The sequence below is a fragment of the Trichosurus vulpecula genome, chromosome 3, assembly GCF_011100635.1.
Source record: "Trichosurus vulpecula isolate mTriVul1 chromosome 3, mTriVul1.pri, whole genome shotgun sequence".
Classification (NCBI taxonomy): domain Eukaryota; kingdom Metazoa; phylum Chordata; class Mammalia; order Diprotodontia; family Phalangeridae; genus Trichosurus; species Trichosurus vulpecula.
This window is the reverse complement of record NC_050575.1, coordinates 231939888-231962224: the sequence shown is the minus strand read 5'-3', so window position 1 is coordinate 231962224 and position 22337 is coordinate 231939888. Positions and strand designations below refer to the sequence as shown.

The window sequence follows — 22337 nt, the reverse complement described above, 5'->3', positions numbered from 1 at the left end:
AGTTTCTATAATTCTCATATTCTACTTGCTAATGTCCTGGAATTTCCATCTAAAGGCCCTTCCAATCTAAGATACGTTATGGTCTATCTTGTTTTACTAAGACTTTTCCATTCTTGGCAATCATGCTCATCACCACTTATGCAGACTGCCATTCCAGACCTTCCCATGGCCATGTTATACAAATGTGGGAAGGAGCAGGGTCAGAACAGGTACAGAAGAATGGCCTAAAGTTACCCCACAGGCCACTGAACCCAATACCACTCCTATTTCTTACCTTCCTTGAAGCAGTTGTTGATTACATCAACACGAGAGGTCTCCAAGACCTCTAAACCCTGAAATCGTCGTGTCTTCCAGACACGGGCCTTACCTAATTGTAGTGAGGCTGCCTATTCTGAAATACTAGAAATACAAGTTCTAATTCTAAATTTTTCCCATCAGAGGGCACCTAGTACTGTAATTCCTTGGATCCTAGAAGGGAGCTGGGCTTCCAGATGAAATGCTCAATCTGGATGCAGAGCATGTGGTTCTAAAAGAATAGCCTCATTATATCTACTAAATATTTCCTAAATCTAGGTATCAGGTACAAAACACAGCAGCTAGGTGATGTAATGGACAGAATGCTAGCCTTGGAGACAGGAGGATCTGAATTTGAATCCTGCCTCAGGACCCTGGGGGGAAAAAACCCACCTACCTCAGTTTCCTGATCTGTAAAATGGGGATAACAATTTACCTCACATAATCATAGAGTAGATCAAAAGAGACTAGAAATGTAAAGCATTGAGAACTTTAAAGTACTATATACATGTTAGCTATTAAAAAGAATGGTTGGGCTGGAGGGGATCAGATCCCTGGCCAAAAGATGGGAAAAAGCTGGTCTGCTGCTAGATCAATGCTGTTTTGCCTGAAGGGGAAATTGCAAGGATCCAAACCTTTTTACTTGCCAAGCTGGTTCAAGAGAATGAAGGGACCAATTTAGTATTTTAGCACTTACTATATGCCAGGCACGGTATCCTAAGCACTCTACAATTATCTCACTTAATCCTCAACCCTGGGATGAGGTGCTATCCCCATTTTGTAGATGGGAAGTAACCTGTCCAAAAAGCCACACGGGTAGCAGGTAGCTGAGCTGCGATGGGAACTCAAGAATTCCACTTCCAGAGCCACAACCCTAAAGTTGTCCTCCTCTAACTTGCTGGTTTAAGAGTTTCCTAGACCTGTAGTGGCCTCCAACCAGCAGGGAGACGGAGATCCAAGATGAAAGTGAAGGGCAAGATTACTCATCTCTGATTTGGGCAGTATAAAGCTTGCTTTGAGTATCTCAAATAGCTAGATTTGGTCACCTATAATTCTTGGGGAAGGGGGTAGAAGCAGGATATCTACTGCTGCAAACTGAGCTGAATTTCAACTAGCCCTTTAAAAGGTTTTTTAATTTTTAAAAAATTTTAGTTTTTTGACAGTGCCATTCATATGCATTCCCTGTGAGTTTATGCTGCCACAGGAAGAGAAACTGTAAGTCACTTAACATTGATGAACATCAGCAAATCTTTATTATAAACCACTACCAAACTGGGGAATGTAGTATTAACAATGACCCTAAAACAGGGGTGGGGAACCTGCAGCCTTGAGGCCACGAGGCCCTCTAGGTCTTCAAATGTGGACCTTTGACTGAATCCAAACTTCACAAATTTCCTTAATAAAAAGATTTGTTCTGTAAAACTTGGACTCAATCAAAAGGTGGCACCCAAGGACCTAGAAGGCCATATGTGGCCTCGAGGCTGCAGGTTCCCAACCCCTGCAACCAGTCAGCTGGCTATAGTCCAACCTAACAGATTGATGAAATTGTAAACTCCTTAATTTCCTAAAGAGGTTTCTAACTTCTTTAGAGCAAACCACACTGAGCTACTATTAAGGAGGCCACAATTTCCTAGAGCAGTGCTCCACCTGAGCTAACCAAAATTTGAGTCCAACCAAACATGAGAATGAATATGAATAAATTATCTCTCAACAAGCCTTATCATCAAGAAAGGGAGATATATTGGCTAAAGCCATTCTCATTGAGGTTAACAGGCAAGTCCAAATGGGAAAGGAATTCCCTATAGCAAAATATTCCAGGTGTTATCAGTTGCAGAGGACACTATGCTGACTGTATCAGGCTCTTGAACATTGCAGTCTTAAGTGAGATCTATATTCACTTAAAGAGTTTATACTAATTATCCACACAAGAAAATCCAAGTGGATAAAGAATGTCTATTGTCCTGACCAAAAGCAGTCTTATGGACAACCTAAGAGAGCCATTCAAGTTCATCATTGCATACTCTGACTGAAATGGAAGGAACCTGAATTAAGAGTAGATGAGATTGTTTTGGGCAAGTTATAGTTCTTTTAACCACCTTTAATTTCTCTCCAAAACAAAGGCCCATATCTTTTTTTGCAGGGGGGAAGGCAGGGCAATTGGTGTTAAGTGACTTGCCCAAGGTCACACAGCTAGTAATTGTGTCATGTCTGAGGCCGGATTTGAACTCATCCTGACTGCAGGGCCGGTGCTCTACTCACTGTGCCACTTACCTGCCCCAGGCCCACATCTTTCAATGCCACAGTATCCTAAGAGCTAAAGTGGTGTTATACAAACAATAGTGAGGGTACATAGGAGATATTTTACCAACAAATGGCATAAAGGATAAAGAGGAAAGGTGGGCCAGTCGTGTCCTGAGAGTTCTTGTTCTGCTCAAGTGTCATGAGACTTGAAGGCAGACCTTGAAAACACTGGGTGGACTTGTTTCTGAAGGATTTATGTGAGGACATGGATAGGAAGTTACACTGGATACACAATCCACTCTACACTATTATATATACATATGTCAAAGTATGTACACCATCACATTCCCGTGAATATGTAGTGAAAAGGACATTGGATTTAAAGTTATAAGATTTTGGTTACAACTCTGGCACTGCTACCTGTCTTTATCTTGGTGCAATCACAAGGTCTCTAGACCTCTTTCCTTATTTATAAAATGAAATTTAGGACTATTGGGGTGGGGAACCTGTAGCCTGCAGGCCCTGGACTAGGTGACAGATCTAAGGTAGTCTTCTAAACCCTAATATCCCATGAACCTATTAATGCACTAGCTCTGGGACTGTTTTCCCATCAAAGATAGATTAGGGAAATTGAGAATTACAGAATTTAAATGACTTGTTTAGGAGCACATTCCTGTGAGAGACTGAGGCAATAACCAGATGCAGGTCTTCAAGATTCTGAATTGAAGACTACTCATGCCCCCTACATCTATAAAATGAGGGTATTGAACTAGATGATCTAAAGTGCCTTCAGCTCCAGATTTGACATCATAATCACTTTGGCTAAACTGAAATTCACTGTAAATACTATATGTGGGAAATATTCCACATATATATAAAATCTGAGTATTCAATATAGATAACATTGAAATCCAGTATCTAATCCAACCTGTGCCCCAAAAGAATCTTCCACAACACCCTAAAAATGCTTTGCAAATTTAAGATGAAAATATATTAGGGACTTAAAATAAGCAGATCAAGTTCCATACTGGCCCAAATCTCAAAATCTAACCTGGGAATGCTTTGCTACCTGAAGGATCATCTCTATGACAAAATCGCTCACAAATAATATCACTGAAATGCAGCTATTCAGAAAAAATGAGACTTTTGAGACATGATTAAGGTCACGAAGAATGAAATCCAGTACTGGCCTTCTCTTAAAGTACTAATCTTTTCTGCAGAGGAGACAGACAAGAGGCTTATAAATGATCCTTAACAGTAATAATCTGAAATAAAAATCTATAATATTTAGAACGGTGAAATGGATGCTATAACAAAGTTGATTGGTAAAATTGAAAAGTCCCATTTCTGTATCTGGCAGTTTCCAGTGACCTCAAAATTGCTGTTTACTATAAATCATTAGTTCTAGACCTCAAATTTAATGTAAAACAAACATAAAACAAACGCTGACAAATTAACTGTGGTACTAACTGCAAAACCCTAATCAGCTTTGGAAAATTAATTTGTAATTAGTTAAAAGATATCAGGCAAGTCTTAGGAATTAGAACTTAACCCCTCTTAACAACCCTAGTTACAGAATCATAGAATTTTTGAGTTGGAAGAGACCCCAGTAGCTATGCAGTTCCACTTCACATGAGCAAGAATAACCAGGGTATTGTACCTAAAAAGTAGTCTAGCCACTTAAATGTATACTTTTCCCCTAGAATCTATTACAATTTTCTGTACTAGAGTACTAGACTTAATATTGAATAGATATCCACATTTCCTCCTGTAACTAGGCACTGAGAACAGAGGTTCCTATAAAAAAAATTCAGACCATTTTTAGAGTATTTTCTTCAGTTTCAGGCACCATAACAAGGTTAGTGAAAGGCCTCAGAATCATGCCAGGAGAATCAGTTGAAAGAATCAGATATAATTTGCATTTAAACATGTTTCCAGAAAAAAGTCAAAAAGCACTTAAGAACTAACTATATGCCAGGTACTATGCTAAGCACTGGCAATAGTAAGGGGGCAAGACAGAAGATATATCCATATCCTTTAAAATCCCATGTTGTAGAATTCTAAAGCTGTAGCTTTTGTCAATTCTACAAAGACAGATGGTCCTCCACTCAGCAGGTGTCACTAAATGTAGATATGAGGGTGCACCTTGTGCATACGAAGCAATAGTCTGGGGTCAATGAGCTTTACAGATGAAAGTAGTCTGCCAGATAATTCATTTGGCCTTTAAAAGAATGGTATGCAATTCTTACAAAGCAAGAGTAAATGGTTTATAAAATGTAATTTTATTTTATGTTACTTTGCTGTTACATAGGGCATAACATTTTCACAAGGCTTTTTTGGGACTACAATCAATGATTAGCAACACACAATAGTGGTCCAAACTTTCTAAGTAACGATCACTGGACAAACGTGACACCCTCTCACATGTGCACAAATCTGCATGGAAAAGTACTAAAAATGTTAGGCCTGGACTTGTGTATTTTCAATGGTTTCCCCCATTCTAGTGTATTAATAAATGACATGCACTTTAATTTGCCAAAAAGCAACATTTGTATTCTGGTAGTTACATGCTACTTCTATTACATAGTAAAGTGGACACCAGAACTACAAAGGCAGGAGTGTGAGTGAATTTTTATTGAGACAGGGAAATTGTCAAATGAAACAGCAGCAACTGAAGAGTAAGAAAACTTCGTGCTGTCACAGGACTTATTTTACAGTAGGCATATTTCAGTTTGTGATCCCTAACTCTAAAATGCCAAACTTGTTTCCATTTGACCCAATACTTTCAGATTCCTCCTTAAAAGGAACATATAAGAGCATGTGTAAGTTGTTTGGTGAAAAGAAAACCCTGAAAAATAAGGTGGAAATATGGGGTAAGTGGGGTGGGTGTGGGGGGAGAGCTATGTAAAACACTTGAGTTGTATTTAACTACATTTTCATATCTTCACTGTAATACAAAACACAGTCACTTGCAGAACTGGTTCAGATTTTTAAATACCAGATACACTTTAGTCCTCTACATAAGTGTTTGGAAGTTACTTATGTTTATATGAAATGAAGCTATTAATACTTTTCTACAGCAGTAACCGCACACCAGGAAGGCCAGGACAAACACAAATCAAGGAATGGAGTTTTCCCAAAGCTGCAGTGTGAAAAGACTATAAACGACTGATTTCCATACACATGGATGGGTTCTCTTTGCTATAGGAAATCCAAGTGGAGCTATAAGGAATGGAGACGTGTAAAAAGGTTTCTTGACAGAAAGGAAGATGACACCCTGTATGAATTTTAATTTTCTGCACCTTCCGCAGCATCACATTCTTCTCCTGCACTGTCTGATGTCCATAACTAGAAAGAAAAGAACCACACTGGGTTATTTCCAGATACATTCAATTATCATGACAAATCTCTTAACAAAATAAATATTATAGATTTGGTAATAATTTAAGAACATGTTTAGTGAGGTAACTTATTTCTTATAAATGTCTTTGTACAGTATTATATATGAATATCTCAAAAGTATCAATCTTTTGGCTTAAAAGTTATGCTCAACAATAAAGCATGCAATCACAGAATATGGTATCCTTTGAAACTTAATATTCTTATCCAGGTAACCAACTTGATCCTTTTGTTTTAAAAATAATTATGTGAAGAAAATTTAATTAGGCTATACAGAACATTTTGAAAACTAGCCACTAGTGTTGCAGCTGTGTTCAAACAGTTGAAGGGCTCTTGTGTTATACAGAAGAGGATGTAGCCTTGTTCTCTGTAGTGCCAGAGAGCTAAAATCAGCAATAGATGTTGGGGGCACAGCACAAAAAAATTATTTCTCCTTTATACAAAAATTAATTTATCTTATAAAGTAGTGAGCTCTCTGCCTCTTGGCCTGACCAAGTGAAAACTTAATGACCGTTTATATCAAGGATGATTATACAGAACAGATCCCTTACATGGGAGTGCCAGGAAGATGGATGAGATCATCTGTAAGATGTTTCTAATTAACATTCAATATATTTTTAAAAAATGTAACTTAAGAGTTAATTAATTGCTGAGAAGTAGTGAAAACTTACAGAACTTTACTATAAAATTTACCTAAATATCTCTTGTAAGCTTTGGACGTGTCTTGGGGACATGTTTAACTAGACCACTATGGTAAGTTGGCAGGAATAGAAGAGTTCTTGCTAGTTCATTATAAAATAATTTTCTGTAAAGCAAACTTTCCAACTCTAAGGGCTTCTACCCTTCTACCTTCAAAACATACACAGGAAGGTCCATCTTGCAAACATTTATAAGGCTATATACTATTGTGGTTCTTCTCTCTGAATAGATTCTTCTGTTTCCTGCAACAGTTTCCCTTCTTGTTCTTGTTCCTTTAACCATAGAAATTTTCCAAGGCTCAGTCGTAGGCTGTTTTCTCTTCACACCTTGTAACATAATTTACCATTTAACTATTTCTTTTTTTATGTAACATCATTGTTCCACGTGGTTGTCTGCTCAGAGTAATTAATTAGCCCACTGAAGGAACAACCAAGTCTTATACTCACCTCTGTATTCCCCACAACACCTAGCATTAGGGCAAACACTTAAAGAGTTAATCAGTTTAATAAATAACTTATCAAACAAGACTATTACCATTCAATTCAATTAACATTTATAAAGATTTATGTGTAAAGCACTATATATGTGTATGTGCGCGTGTGCATGTACACACATGCTACAGCCACAAAGTTATTCTTTTTTTCCTGTAGGAAAAAGATTGAAAACGTTTGGTCCAAGGAGGACTTAATGTTGATAAATCCCATCTCTTGGCAGAGAAGTGACGGACTAGAGGTACAGAATGAGACAAGAATTTTCAGAAACAGCCAATGTGTGGGTATATTCTGCTTGATAATACTTATTTGTTACAAGGGAGGGCTTTTTGGGGGGAAGGGGTGCTAGGGAGATGGGGGAATAGTGAAATAAAATATATAGTGAAACAAACAAAAAGAATATCAATGAAAACCATTTTTAAAGAATCAGAAGAAAACAGAAATTAAAAAAGGGACAATCAGGGCAATTTAGTACTACCATATTAAATGTATACTTTAGACTTAAGAATCACAGTTTTTTATACAATTCTCTTTGCTTTTTGTTTATGAAAATGTTTGTTGGTGTTTCAACTTGACACATAAAAAAAGACTAACATTCAAAGCCAGGGCACATTAAGGACATAGCAGTTATGTTTGGTAGGAATAATAATCTTCCCTAACTTCATTTTTATCTTACAACAGCATCCGCTGGCATTCCCTTCCTAAATAATTATAGATATTTTATATCTGGATAATAATGACTACATATCCAATTTCCTTGCTTATCTCCTCCCCACTTTAACAAACTGAGCAGGCTTATTGATGAAGTATGACAAGTGACATTTTACTCAAGTACTCCATTCTTATTAGGCTTTGGGTCACACAAGACAAATTGATTCTATACTTTATTTCTAAGTTATTTTCTAGGTTTTAAATACCACATATCAAGTTAATTTTAAAAGTTAGAAGACGCCAATAAAAGAGTCTTCTACTACTGACGTTAACTAGCTAAATAAAGCTCGAAATGTTATGTCAAATGTTGTAACTGTACAGTCAATTTCATTAAGGCTACAAAATCTACCTGTATTTTATTAGATTGTCCTCTCAAAATCACATCAATATCCTATAATTTATTATTTCTACTTTGACCCAGAACATTGATGTATAAAATTGTACCCTTAATTGTAAAATCCCTTAAAGTCCTCAATTTACACTTTACCTCTCCCAACCCCCCTAATAACTGAATAGTTTTCTGTCTTGCTAACAAATTCCCATTCTCTTTATTTGTTTCAAAGCCAGACTAGAAGAATACAGACAAAATTATATGGGGGATAAAGATCAGACTTATGATTTCACTGGTATAAAGAACTCTCATGAAGGAACTCCCTCTACTGAAACAAGCTAGCATCTTCTCTGCCACTTAAATATATTCTTGAAAGAGTTGTATAGGGTGCTGAAAAGTTAACCAGCTTTCCCCGGGGTCACACAGCCAATATGTACTAGAGGCAGAACTGATGAAACAAGGTCCCAGCTCTCTATGTACCATACACCACACTGTCCTGCAAGTGCTCAATACCATGAAAGTATATAGCCTCTGATAGCAATGTTACAGACACAATACTAAAATAAGTCATAAGTTACTATTTATCATGTTTAGAGGTAGCCCAGAGATTCCATTGAGGAAAGAATTTTAATAATCTTACTCTAGAATAAATTCTTGTAGGATGGGAGATGAAAATCTATAAATTACTTACTTTATCCTAGTACAGGTAAAAGACAACTTTATTGCTATTTACACTGAAGTAAAATATGCAATACTCAGTATTCACTTTTCTCATGCAATACTCAATATTCAATTCACTTTTGCCTCCCAGTTAGTTGCTTATATTCTATTTCTACCATTTTCCCCCAAAGCTAATCCACCTACCTAAATCAGCATAATGCCTCCAAAAACTATGAAAAGGACCAGGTTTTCCTTAATATTTTTATTTTGAATATAGAAAGGTAAGCAATATAAAAAGACAACTTACTGTTAGGTTGTCTCTAAGCAACTGCATGATAAGGGTGCTGTCTTTGTAGGAGTCTTCGTTCAGTGTATCAAGTTCTGCAATAGCCTCATCAAAAGCCTGATGAGAAACATATAGTCAGTGAATATTTGTACTTATGAAGATCCTTTAAGTTGTAAATTTCACAGATGTCTTTATTTTAAAATACTGCCTATGTACATGAAAGTTAAGATTATTCTCTGAGACAAGAGAATGGCCAGTATTGAACTCACTGAGTTTGAGTTATAGTTCTAATATAACTATACTGTTTCTTCTACAGTTAAGGAAAAAGCACTTCTTATTACTTCTAGAGGTTATACTACATTATATCCTTATGAGCCCATTTTGAACCAATGTGAACTCAATGTGAATCAGTCACTAATAGTCTACTTCCTCTTACTCAGGAGACATCTTACTAATAAAACACAGGTATTAGAGAAGGTATGAGAAATTACTTCAAGATTTTAAAATCCAAATATAGAAAAACTATTTCCTTCAGAGCTTCTGAAGGCTTGATTAGGAATTAACTGTTTAATTATTCCTATATTGTCAACCAACCTGCCCAAGCCTTCAGAAATATCCTGATGCTTAGGAATCAAAAGAATAGTTAATAAACAGTTACCAAAAAAATTTAATGGTTTTGTGTCTGTGGGATTTTAGGGGGAGGTGTGTGTATGTTTAGGGGAGATAAAGGAAAGAGAAAATGGAAGGAACTGAAAACCATTAAAGCATTTCTACGAAACATTTGAAATTAACTTTTATGAACATTTCCAAAGGTCTACAATTTCTGGACAAACACCTTACCGTTTTAGCCAATGTGCAGGCAAGCTCCGGGTTATTAAGGATCTCATAGTAAAATACAGAAAAGTTAAGAGCTAGCCCCAGGCGAATTGGATGTGTAGGTTGCATCTCTTTCTTGCTGATGTCAAATGCTTCTTGATAAGCTCCTTGGGAATTATCTATTGTTTCTGTAAAGGGGGAGAAAAAAATAAAAGACTGAAAATTCTTACCCAGGCTATATAGTATCTTCTGACACATGAGCTTAAGTTTTGGTGGAAGGGACCTTTCTCTTAGTAGATGTACTATTCTAGTTTTCATTTAAAACTATAATCTCTATTCAATAATATAGGAGAAATAAAGACTAATCCAACTAACATTTATTATATGTGAAGATCGACTTGGTCCTGTGATTGGTTTAGTTTAATGAAAGGTAGGGAAAAAAATCAGATTTAAATTACAGTGACGCTCTTGGGTCCTATAGCTCCTCAGTTTTAGAAAGGGCCATTTAAAGGTTCATCACAAGGTTGGCTACAGGGGATGAATTCTTCCACACACAGCAATTCTCTGAAACAAACCCCATATGGTGCAAGGAATACCCACAACCTATGATCCTTGAACTTGCAGTATTCAGGAGGAGGAAAGAAAGAGAAGAAAAAGAAAGGTCCTTATTTTTTCTTCACAGACTCCGTAATCTATCACCACATATTTTGTGCCTTGTTTGGGGCATTACAGAGTCTAGATTTTTGCCTAAATATTCCTTACAAGTCCTAGTTCTAGCTAACTGCAAGTTGTTTTAAGAGTATCAGGGACATCATGCTTACGTTTTCGGTCATCACCACACGCTACTTCAGCAAGGTACCGGAAGTAGTCTCCCTTCATTTTCAGATAGAAGACCTTGCTCTCTGGATTAGTCGCATTGGCTATTAAAAACTTATCCAACAATTCCTGAAAGAAAAATGTCATACCAATACAGCTAGACATCACTACAAATTATTTAACTGAACGCAACCATTTACAATGATACATATTTCTGTGTGCTGTATATTTTACTGATTAACCATCACTATATAGCAAATCTTTAGAAGGCAGGGATCAGTTTGCTTTTGCTTTTACTTCATTCTCCTGGCAATCTTTGTACTAATTTGCCTGTGGCAAACATCTTCTGGTTCCAAAGCCAACATTATAATATATTATACTATTTGGAAGTTAGAATTATTGCCTCCTGATGGATCCAGAACAGAGGAAAGTACAGAAAGCTAACATCTCCTAAGTCTTAGCAAACAGGAGATTGCAAGAGATGCCCATATTTGGGGTTTCTTGGGGTGGGGTGGAAGGGGAAGGGTTGGTTAAAAATAATACGTACAAATCCAACTCCAAAGTCTCCAGATAAAGCCTTTTAAAAAAAATTTAACCATCCCTAAAGTCAAAAGCATTTGAAGTAGACTAATGCTCTAGGCAAAAGAGATAGTAAAATGTTATCAGGGCTGGGGTCAGCATAGGATAACCAGAACAAAACTAATGCAAGGTTGCTATTCAAGTGAGTTGCTTTGTACTCTTATCATGAATTCTGATGAGAAAAATAAACTTACAGACGTCTTTGGAGGGACACAGATACTACTCTTGGCTTAAAACTAGGAATTAAAGTTCTACTTTTCATCTTGATCCAGGCTGACAAGCTTTCTAGGCAGATGACTAAAACAATTTAGAGTTACCTCCTAGGTGTTCCATGTGATGATTGAGAAGGTATTCAAATACTCAAGGTATTGTGATGCCTATTCCGATATGTTTAAGATTATGGCAGTTTCATATTTAACTATCACTACTCCCCTGACTTGTTGTAGAATCTAAAAGAGTAGATCTACATTTGAAGTCTTCAATATCTTTTATGTGTCTTCAATATTTAGACCAAAGAGAGGTGCTAACATACAATCAAGCAGAAACAAAGCCTTCTTAACAAGTTCCAGAAATATGCTATTGTAACTTATCCACCACTTCGCAAATTCTAGAAATAGTAAAGAACAGGACAATTTCCATATGATAAGCTTTATAAAAATATTTCTTGGTAAAATTTCAAGGCCCAAGTGATTATCAACTTTTAAGAGAAAGACAAAATAAAATAGCTCCTTGGGACTGTGATAGAATTTGACAGTACATATTTATGGAGTACAACTCAAGTTAAAAACACAGTAAGAACTCGTTATTCCACTTCCATTAATTTGGAATTTGTTTACAAGAGGGCTTATACACATAAAGAAGATATATGTATGAGAGTCAGTGAAAAGGTAGTACTTTAATTACTTAAAAATAGCTCAAACATTCAAAAATCAGAGAAATCATATGCTAATTATAAGTAATCCTCAGTTCAACTTCTACTCCACAAACTCAACACCATAAATTTGTGATAGCTAAAAGTTGTTATACAAATGATGTCAGTTGAGTCTCATTTAAAAAAAAGTGGCAACTTAAGAAAGCAGATAGAATGCTTTCTTTTGAGTAAAAAAGATCTGGGTTCAAATCCTACTTTATACTTACTAGCTAGGTGTCTGGGTAAATCATTTCACTTTTCTGTGCCTCAGGCAGCTCAGATTTATCTACTAAGTTGACTGCTTGTAAAACTTTGGTCTCAGGATCTCTTTACACTCTTGAGGACCCCTCAAAGAGCTTTTGTTTATGTGGATTACATCTACTGATATTTACTATATTAGAAATTAAAAAACTTCTCACTATTATTATGAAAAGTTTTGATCTCATGAATCCCCTGACAGAGGTCCTATGCAGACTTTGAGAACAGACCCACTAAATCAAATACAAGAGTAATTTAAATTGGTAGAGGGAAATTCCATCTCTGAACATCCAATGTCCTAAGCCAGTCAACACAATGAATTTCTTTTATAAGATGAAGAAACTGAGACCGAGGGCTTAAATGATTTTGCCAAAAGGTCTGGCAGGAAGCTCACTGAAAAACCAGGATTAGGCTCTAATTGCCTGAGTCCTAATCTTTCTAAAACAAGATAGAATACTTCAAAATAACAAACCTGTAATTATTTAAGAAACTGGTGTTACCTGTATTCATAATCTGAATTAGTGACACTTCATTATTTCAGTACTAATTGAGAACTATGAAACATTTACTTCTGTGATACCATCAGTACCTTTGGCACCTGTCAAATCAGGAGTTACCTTGGTTCACTAGAGATGCTTTCACCAACATACCAATTAGTGATAAAGCTTTGAGTATTCTCACAATAATGTAACTTTAGTCAATCTGTAACAAATCACTAAAGCAGAAACTTGTGCTGCTGTTTTAAAAATCAGGAATTACAATAAGCACTAAGCATGCACGTATTATTACAAGACCATTTAGCATATACTCTGCATATTCTGGTATTTTCTAGGAAAAAAAGGTTTAAACATACCTAAATTAGCTAGCACACATGAACTAGTAGACCAACATAGCATAACCACCTGAAATTCCTGCTGATCAGGCCAAACTCTGGTCAATGTTTCAATCCAAATGGTAACATAAAAATATATTCTTTTCATTTAAATGCAGAAGATTAAAGGTGACAGCAACCATCAAAGATGTAAATCTAAAGTTGGATTTTGCGATACATGCCTTAATCCATATTACATCTTGAGAATAGTTCAATTAAATACCAATTCTCACAAGGCTCAACAAAATCAATGAATCATTTTGTGTAAATAATAAAAACAAAATCAGAATGAAATTATATATTTACAGTATTTTGTATAAAGCTGATTAAACTTGTTTTTGTATTGCTGCCTTAAAAATATTAGTAGCTAGCAGGCAATATGTTTAAATACTGTTTAAAATGTATATGGCCTGAACATAGACACATTTCTTATCATGTGATTTGGAAACATAACCTTAAAATTATGTCAGATATGACATAAAATAAGCACTTCGGATTCACTGTTAAATCAAATTGCTAAATTATCAAAGAAATTCAATGTTAAAAGTTAAAACTTTTTAAAGTGTTTTTTAACTTTTTTATCATATAGTTTAGTTTATACCATTGTCCTTTGCTTCCTCAAAAAGGATAACATTCAAATTAATTGGAAGAAAATTATCAGAAATATACATGTTTAATGCTTATTTTTAGAACTAATATTTAAATAAAAGAAGTTAATAAAGCATTAGCAGATGTATATACTGAAATGGGAATGTCCCTCTAAAGGTTTCTGCCAGCTGAAACTTAAATAAAAAAATTAAGCTGAAATACCAAATCACCAGTTAACTGGGTGGGCAGGGTTAGATGACATCAGGGATCATGAAAAGCCAAACCCAGCCACTGGGGGGAAATGTCAGCAACTTCATAGTTCTCATTTGGTGGTTACCACACTATAATTACAGCATTAGAACTGTTGCCTTATGATGTATGAGTCTGTTTCATTATAAAACTAACAATGTCTGCTGGACAAAGGTGTTAGGAAATAATTTTTACCATTGTATATCATCAATATAGTCTTAGTTATTTGGAAAATAATTAATCTTTCCCACAATCCAAATTGTTTTCACAAATTCAACTTTTAATTTTTCTTTCCTATAGTCTTACTTTCACTCATCAATGATGACAATTAGACCAGAGTTAGATTAAAATACTTTCAGTTTTATATTTTAGAACTTTTCTTTCATATCCTCATTAGCCAACATGAATGACAACCAGAAAAGATTTTATCAATATCAAGTAGTCTTCCTTGGAAAAATGCTCACCACTACACACACACACACACACACATTTTTAAACAGCTTTTGATTAAGAATGTTTTACAGCTTTGTACTTTTAAGGTACTATTGTGAGGAGTGAGGGAGGTGGTGATTGTGAGGATTAAAAGATGAGAAATAGTATCTTAGACTGGCACAAAAAAAAGGAGATAAAATATTTATTAACTGTTGTTTTCCCTTCCCCTCCCCCACCAATCATTTTATACTTCTGTGGGATCTGTGCTACTCCTTATTCCTCTGCCTTCTGTAGGTTCTAATGATATGTGAAATAGCTACTTCATTAGTAACTACTAGGCCACAAAGTGCCAAATAAAGATTTTCTTTCTAAAAATATTAACTTTCACTACTAGTTTGCATATAGCTGTTACGTACGATTTACAGTGTTGGGCTTTTATAAAGTGACTTGTGCATTACTTCCATCCTGGAGTTTCAGCCAGGTATCATGGTTCTTTGTCAGATGCCACTAGCTCTCTGTGAAGGAAACAACAGGTACAGAATAATTCTTCTGTCTCTCTATATGCTATTAGTAGCAGAGATTCACATACTAGCCCAATTAAAAAAAAAACAACACAAAAACAATTATGGGTTCTACTTAATGGCTCGCCAAAGTGATCAAAGTGTGGTAGTAGATCATAGTAGTTACATAGGATACAGCTACTTCAGATCTATAACCTCAGAATTAAGCTTTTAAAAATTATGAAAAACATTATGTCATATATAAAATGGGCAAGTGATTCCTTGATTAAGGAAAACCTTCCAGATGCTTCGAAGTCACTATTAAACTCTACTAGAAACATTTTACCTTTTTAGAGTTCATTTAGGAAGGAAATAAGTTACACTGATGGTACAAGAACTAGTTGAATTAAAAAAAAATCACAAAATTTCTCAATATTATGAAGCAGTAATACATGTAATGAAAAATTTTCAAATTTAGAAATATGCACAATGCTAAGACTACATATATGTACAATTTAATATACATTTCACTCTAAATCAAAAATTTCCTTTCAAAACAAAGGCAGCAGCATAATTTTGACAGTTCCTCCAGGACACCTACAATAAACATGGTCTTTGCTTACCAGAGAGCAAACCCCTCCAATATTAATTCTATCTACAGAACTAATTTTTTTTTAAACTGACACAAATTCCTTACACTAATGTAAGTGTCAAAAGGACATTATAGTTTCTGAGAAACATTCTGTCAAGTCTTCAATGGAGGCTCAACCATCCATTATTTTGTTTACCAGCTCTACCTCTAAGTGGCTCCCTGTTCTGAGGGCAAATTCTATCCTCCATTTCATAAAGGTTACATTTAGATTTTGCCCATGTGGATGAGGGAATGGGTAATGGAAGAGACTGGGGAATGGAGTTCGGTATAGTGAAAAGAACATTTAGTTTAAAATAGTTAGGAAAGACCAAATTTGAAAACTGCCTCTGACCACTGTATCCATCGATTTACACAAAGGTAGTGGTGTTTAATAAATATTTGTTGGTGAAGTTAAAGAGAGTCAGGTAAATAATATACAAAACAACTACAACAATGTAAAAGAAAGAACAGCTATCACAAAATAATGGAAACTAAATGCAGAAAAATTATGAAGACCATGCTGAGCCCCAAATGTAAATGCACTTTCCCTTGCTCTTTTGCCTACATGGCAGTGATATTTTATGTGTTGATAGATTTTGCTAAAAAACTTTTGCCCTTCCTCTTTTAAAAATTATTCTTTGTTATAAGGGATATAACTTCTTTAGGGAGGGGAGAAAGAGCCAATAAAAATGAAGTTCTCTTGCAAACACTCATGTGGACGCCATATTAAGAGATATGATTTTAGAAAATCACTTTTGAATATCAACGACTTTAGTCCCTGCATGTACAATAAGGTTAACGAAGCAAAGGTTATCTTAGTTATCACAAAAAATTCAACATCTTGTATATTTCTCTTTAAAAAGAAAACTTTATTTTTATTTTAAATGCTCAATTTCTGTGTCAATGGTACTCAATTGAAAAAAAAAACTTCTCTTCCCTTCTATCAAGATATGAAAAAAAAACTGCTACTCTCACTCTTGTATGCAGAATTCCATTTTAATTGTTACTCTACTAATCTAAATCTTGTTAAATGAAAGTTTATTTTATAATGTATAGAAGGTATATGCTACTTACTGACTAGCAGAACATTTTTGAAAAGCAAATGTCTACTGTATATTACATTTGTAAAAACATCAAATTGGGATCGGAGGCTGGTCAGAAGATCTTCTGTTACAAGGAATCCTTTACCTGCTTCAGAGCAGTGGTGGTTCTATAGGATGAACACTGTTTTGATTATATCTTTCCCTACACCAACTCCATGAAGGCAACAATAAAAAGTTCTCAATAAAAGATTTTCTTTTTTCAAAATAGAGTTCTGGAGAATGTGAAATGAAATTGACTATATCGGAATAAATGTTCTAATTTCTGGTACTCAGCTATAGGCTCATACAAATTCATGGCATTTCACTTGGTACTTAAAATTTACTTTACTTGAAGTATCTGGACTGCCTCTAGTGGACCACAGAGCTTGTATGGCATGAGGCATTTTCTAAGCTCCAAATCCTGGAGACAGGTGATACAGGAGACTAAAACTAGGGGGTCCCAGGTTGAATTTCCTGAAAAAATCTGTCAAGAAGTGGGACCACTCTAGTCATTCAAGTCAAATGCCTTGTGATCCCCTTGGTGGACCTACTCTATCTCTATTTTCCTGCAAAATAATTCACAAAAATTAGAAGATCCTGTGGCTGCATACCCAGGAAGGGGATATAGGGAAATAAAAAACACCCCAGGTTATTTATAAAGTCTTCTACACCCAAAACCATTTAAAATCAAAGCTAGAAGTTTAGAGATAATTTAATTTAAACCTCTTATTTTATAGCTGGGAAACCAAAGACAGCCAGTTAATGAGAAAAGTTAAGAGCAGTACCCAAGTTGACTCCCCAGACAAAACCTGTTCTCCACTATACCACAATGACTCCTTACCCCCTTATTATTCAAGCTACCAGAACCAGTAAAGAGGCAAAAACGTTTAAATAGATTCTAAGCCCTGAGGCCCCCAGTTCTCAATGGGTGGTTCCAAAGATAATCCAACAGCCTAATTTTTTTTTTCAAAAAAAATGCCCAATTTCAACATTTAATCCTAACAAGTTGACAGAATATCTTATATTGTATTTAAATTAGGAAGGAATTTAAACTATTTAGTTAATTAGGCATCCATTGAAGAGAAATACTTGAAAGTATAAATCTTAAAGGGGAATCTAGTAAGATTTGACTTTTTTGTCATACCTGTAATTGGTATAATTGCAAACATGTTTTTTTTTGGTGAGTTTTAATTTGATTAAGTTAGTGCTTATTATGATTTGTCATTTGAAGTTATAAAATTACAAATTTGAAGCAGGAAGGGCCCATGAAAATAATTTAATTAGTCAAACTACTTGATTTTCTAGATAAGGAAACTCAGATCCAATACAATGAAGTGACTTGCCTAAAGTTACAGTCAATAAGTAGAAGACCTAAGAGTGCACCCCAAGTCTTTTGACTTCAAAACAAATGATCTTCCCACTTAGTCACTGTATTTAAGTTCTTAAGAGTCTTCAAGTGATAACACATTTTCAACATCCATCAGTTTCTGCAATTATTAAAAACACATATCAATTAAATATGGGTTGTCTTTGTTTATCTAAAGATAGATATTGTGTATGTTCTGGTTCTGTTTTCTTGTCAATCAGTTAACAAGCATTTATTATGTGCTTACAATGTGTTAAGCACTGTGCTAAGCAGTGGGAATGTGGAAGGAATATAAGTAGACAAAGTGTACAGTATCTGGAGAAGCTTATATTCTAATAGAAGAGACAACAGAAAATAACTAACTCCATTCTAGATAGAGCAGATGGAAAATAATCTCAGAGGGAAAGCACTTCTCTTCACTCTCCATCTGCATTTTTAGATATTTCGTTGACTTCTTCCTATCATATTTGCTATTGTCCTTATAGCACAACATTGCATTTACATCTCACAATTTGTTCAGTCATGCCCCAATCATTGGGCACAACTTGTTTAACTTTTTACTAGAAGTGCTGGCATGGTTTTTTTTCCCTCTTAAAAATAAAAATATCGTAGTCTTTTCTTCTTTTCAACAGTCTCTTTGGGTTCTATAGACCCCAGCGGTAGGATTGCTAGATCAAAGAATATAAATTATTTTATAATTTTTGTTGCATAATTCCAACTTTAAGATATCTTATTGAGGCCTTTTGTAATGACACCACAGTTGTTCTTGCAGGGGCAAAATTTCTCTCCTCCAAATTGAATCCTTCCTTGTAACAAAGGAAAACAATTAAGCCAGAACACCAGTGACCACATTTGATGATGCATACAAAATTATGATCTCCTAGATACTTTACCACTCAGGAGTGAGGAGGAAAATAGGTTTCATTACCTGTTTTTCCAGGACCACCACTGGTTTTTCATTTATTCAGACTTTACTTTCCTTTTCAAATATGCTGTTAGAGTCACTGTGAATGATGTCCTGGTTCTGTTTATTTCACTCTACCTAAACTGTCTTCAAAAATAGTTGGACCAATTCACAGTGCCCCCAAGAGTGAATTAATTAGGATGCTGCTTCCCAGTCTTACTAACATTTTGCCATTTTTTAACATCTTTGCCGATGTAATGGCCATGAGGTGTATGATACCTCTAGAGTTTTTCCAAGTCTGAATTTTGGAAACTTTTTTAGATGGTCATTAATAGTATTCAAAGAAGAAATGTAAACTATTTAAATACACTATTATTCACAGAATACATTTTATTTATCCCCAACAGAGCAGCATTAACATGCCATCCCAAGGCGGAAACAAACTAATGAGAACAGAGCACAGAGGTCTACAGTCAAGTGTTAAGGAAAGAAGTTGTAAAAGGCAGTTGGCGGATAGAGCATTGGGCTCAGGAAGCCTTGAGTCCAAATGTAGCCTCAAGACATTTACTAACTGTGACCCAGGGGCAAGTCATTTAACCTTTGTGCCTCAGTTCACTTCTATGTAAAACTGGAATAATAATAGCATCTAGCCCCACCCCCCCAGGATACAATATTTGTAAAGCACTTTATAAATGCCAGCTATTATTATTATTATTATTACTATTACTGGATAGTGCTCCTTCTGGATGTGTTATCACGAATGCTTCCTAAGACCCTTACTAGCTGTGTAACTCTGGGTAAATCACTAACTTCTCTCAGATTCAGTTTCTTCATCTCTAAAGTGGGAATGATAAAAGCACCTACACCTGAAAAGGTTCTTGTGAGAACAGATGAGATAAGACACAGAAACTGTTTTTGCAAACCTCATAAAGCCTTCAATAAAGTCTCAATTTCTTCATCTGCATAATGATTTGTGTTAAAGAACTCAAATAAAACTAACCTCAAAAATAAGATCTTACTTAAAACTCAGCTATCAGTTAGCTAACCCTGAATATGGTCTCTTAATCACTGGCACTGGGTAATAGAGGATTGACAGCTACTTAGAACAAAAGGTCATTAGCCACATATTTATATTACTAAAAGCTACTCTAATGATTTAAATGTTTACAAAATTATTTTCCCTCATTACTGAAGTGGCTCAGAAGAAACTTGCCAAGGATCACACAGCCAGTAAGTGAAACTTGAACACTCCTTTTTTACTACTAGGATTCTGTTATGATGTTTGCATTAAAGAAGTACACATGTATACAAAGGCATTTCAATGAACAAAAAACTCTTAAAAGAGATCAGTTGTCAAGCTCAGTTAAAAATCAAGCTCTTTAGGAAATGGAAAAGTGGGCTGAAAGTGCGAGTTCTGCAGCCAAACCTAAGGGAAACAGACCACAAGCCTAAATGGGACAGAGCTATAAGAACAGGAGGAAAATCTTGGTAAAATAGGAAACTCAAAAAAAGTATCACCTCATCACTACCACTAATAGCAAAGATGGAAAATTCCACAAATGCTAGAAAAAAGCCATGAAAAATATTTAACTACGGAAGATACCTGGAATATGTGTAACTTAGTAACATTTCGAATGTGGAGGTCTGAGTAGCCAAGAGATACCATAAAAGTCCATGTAAAGCTTATCTACTTTTCTCAGGAGAGCCCCGCCTTAGGAATACTTAGTTATTTTATACCCAATTCTTACAAACAGTGATCTTACTTCCAAAATCTCAGCAAATTAAAAGATCAGAGAAATTCTGGTATTTATAGGTACAATGATAGTAAGGAGCAAGAAGAGAACATTTACAGCAAGAAAGAGAACTACAAAAAGCAGGTAAAGTAATATAAAAAGCACAGCAGTGAGGGGCTACAGGGTCAGTAGCTCTAAATCTTAATTACGGCCCTCCCAATCCCACCCAAGCATCTCTGCTCCACAAGGCATAGCAGTAGTAATTATATTAATAATGACTGCCTTGCAACATCTTGGACTTATTTATTTCAACATAATTAGTTTCCTTTGAAATCTTATGTTTTATTTTATGCATTTTAAAAACATCATTAGAAGAGGCCCATAGGCTACACCTAGTCATTGAAGTAAAAGACAAAAAAGATCAAGAATCCCTGATACAACTGATTGCATGTGAAATTTTTTGTGATGCAGTAATGTAGATGGAACACACAAAGTTTGATAATTTAGAGAATATTTTGAGTGTGTGCATGGGATCATAGGACAGGCAAATTAGGTTCAGAATGCACAGGTGGGAGGATCCCAAATCAGCACTGAAGCACAGAAGAACCCCTCTTTTTAGGGAGCTACCACTGTGTGGATTCTTAGCCTTGAGAGGATCACATGGCATAGCCAAATTGGGGGGCATTTAAACATTAGATGAGAAAACTTAGAAGCCACAGTGTGACAATGGTCATATTGATCTCTTACATGCACTAATGAACCATTTCTGAATTTGCAGAATGCATTTGTGATTAAGTATTTGAAAATACATTTTGAGGGGGTAGAAGAGAGGGGAGTGAATGTCAGAATGAAGTAAGTAACTGTCTAGTAGTAGTAACATTAATGGAGAAATATAATTTAGGGATTAGACCACAGATGTCTCTGGAAGAAAGCCAAACAGGTTCAGGGAGCAATAAAGTTCATAGGCTTATTACAGTGTTTCAACTTTGAGTTTAAATCAGTTAAATTTAGAACAGTAGTGAGAAAAATTCCTGTGCCCAAAGACAAAGCACACTCACAGAAGTTGGAATTGTCAGGAAGGAAGCTAACCACAATTAGCAAGGTCCATGGCTCTGCTCCTTCATGGACCCCAAAGCCATCAAGAAACGGTTTTATTTCTAGGGAACATTCTTTTCTTAAGAAAGCAAAAATACCTGTGATATATTTTACAAAGCTTTTGGTCAAAAATGGCTAAAATAAAGCAAATCTACTTGAAGAAAACTATTCCAATAATTCTAATAATATCATCATTAAGCAACAGTTCCCTGAAGAGCACTAAATTCCTGCGGCAGTTGCAATTGCTACGGTGTCTGGTTTCTTCATGTAAAATGGGGTGGCCTCACCTTGGCCATGGTAGGCTCCCTCAACCCCAATTTTTCAACAGGAAACATTTTCTGACAAAAATTTCCCATTTCTTGCCACTCCAGCTATAAGTCATGTCATAAGATGGC

The 22337-nt window shown here is 35.5% G+C and overlaps 1 protein-coding gene across 1 annotated transcript in view; it reads right to left on the bottom strand.

Annotated features, from left to right (window-relative positions):
* Positions 1–4798: 4798 nt before the first annotated feature.
* Positions 4799–22337, bottom strand: part of YWHAQ (tyrosine 3-monooxygenase/tryptophan 5-monooxygenase activation protein theta) — a 34354-nt gene continuing 16815 nt past the window's right edge. Inside the window, exons 3-6 of the mRNA XM_036750204.1 lie at positions 10750–10873; positions 9953–10116; positions 9134–9229; positions 4799–5883 (exon numbers count right to left, since the gene is read on the bottom strand). Coding sequence (XP_036606099.1) covers positions 5824–5883; positions 9134–9229; positions 9953–10116; positions 10750–10873 — 444 coding nt within the window. The 3' untranslated portion in view covers positions 4799–5823. The remainder of the gene's footprint in view (positions 5884–9133; positions 9230–9952; positions 10117–10749; positions 10874–22337) is intronic.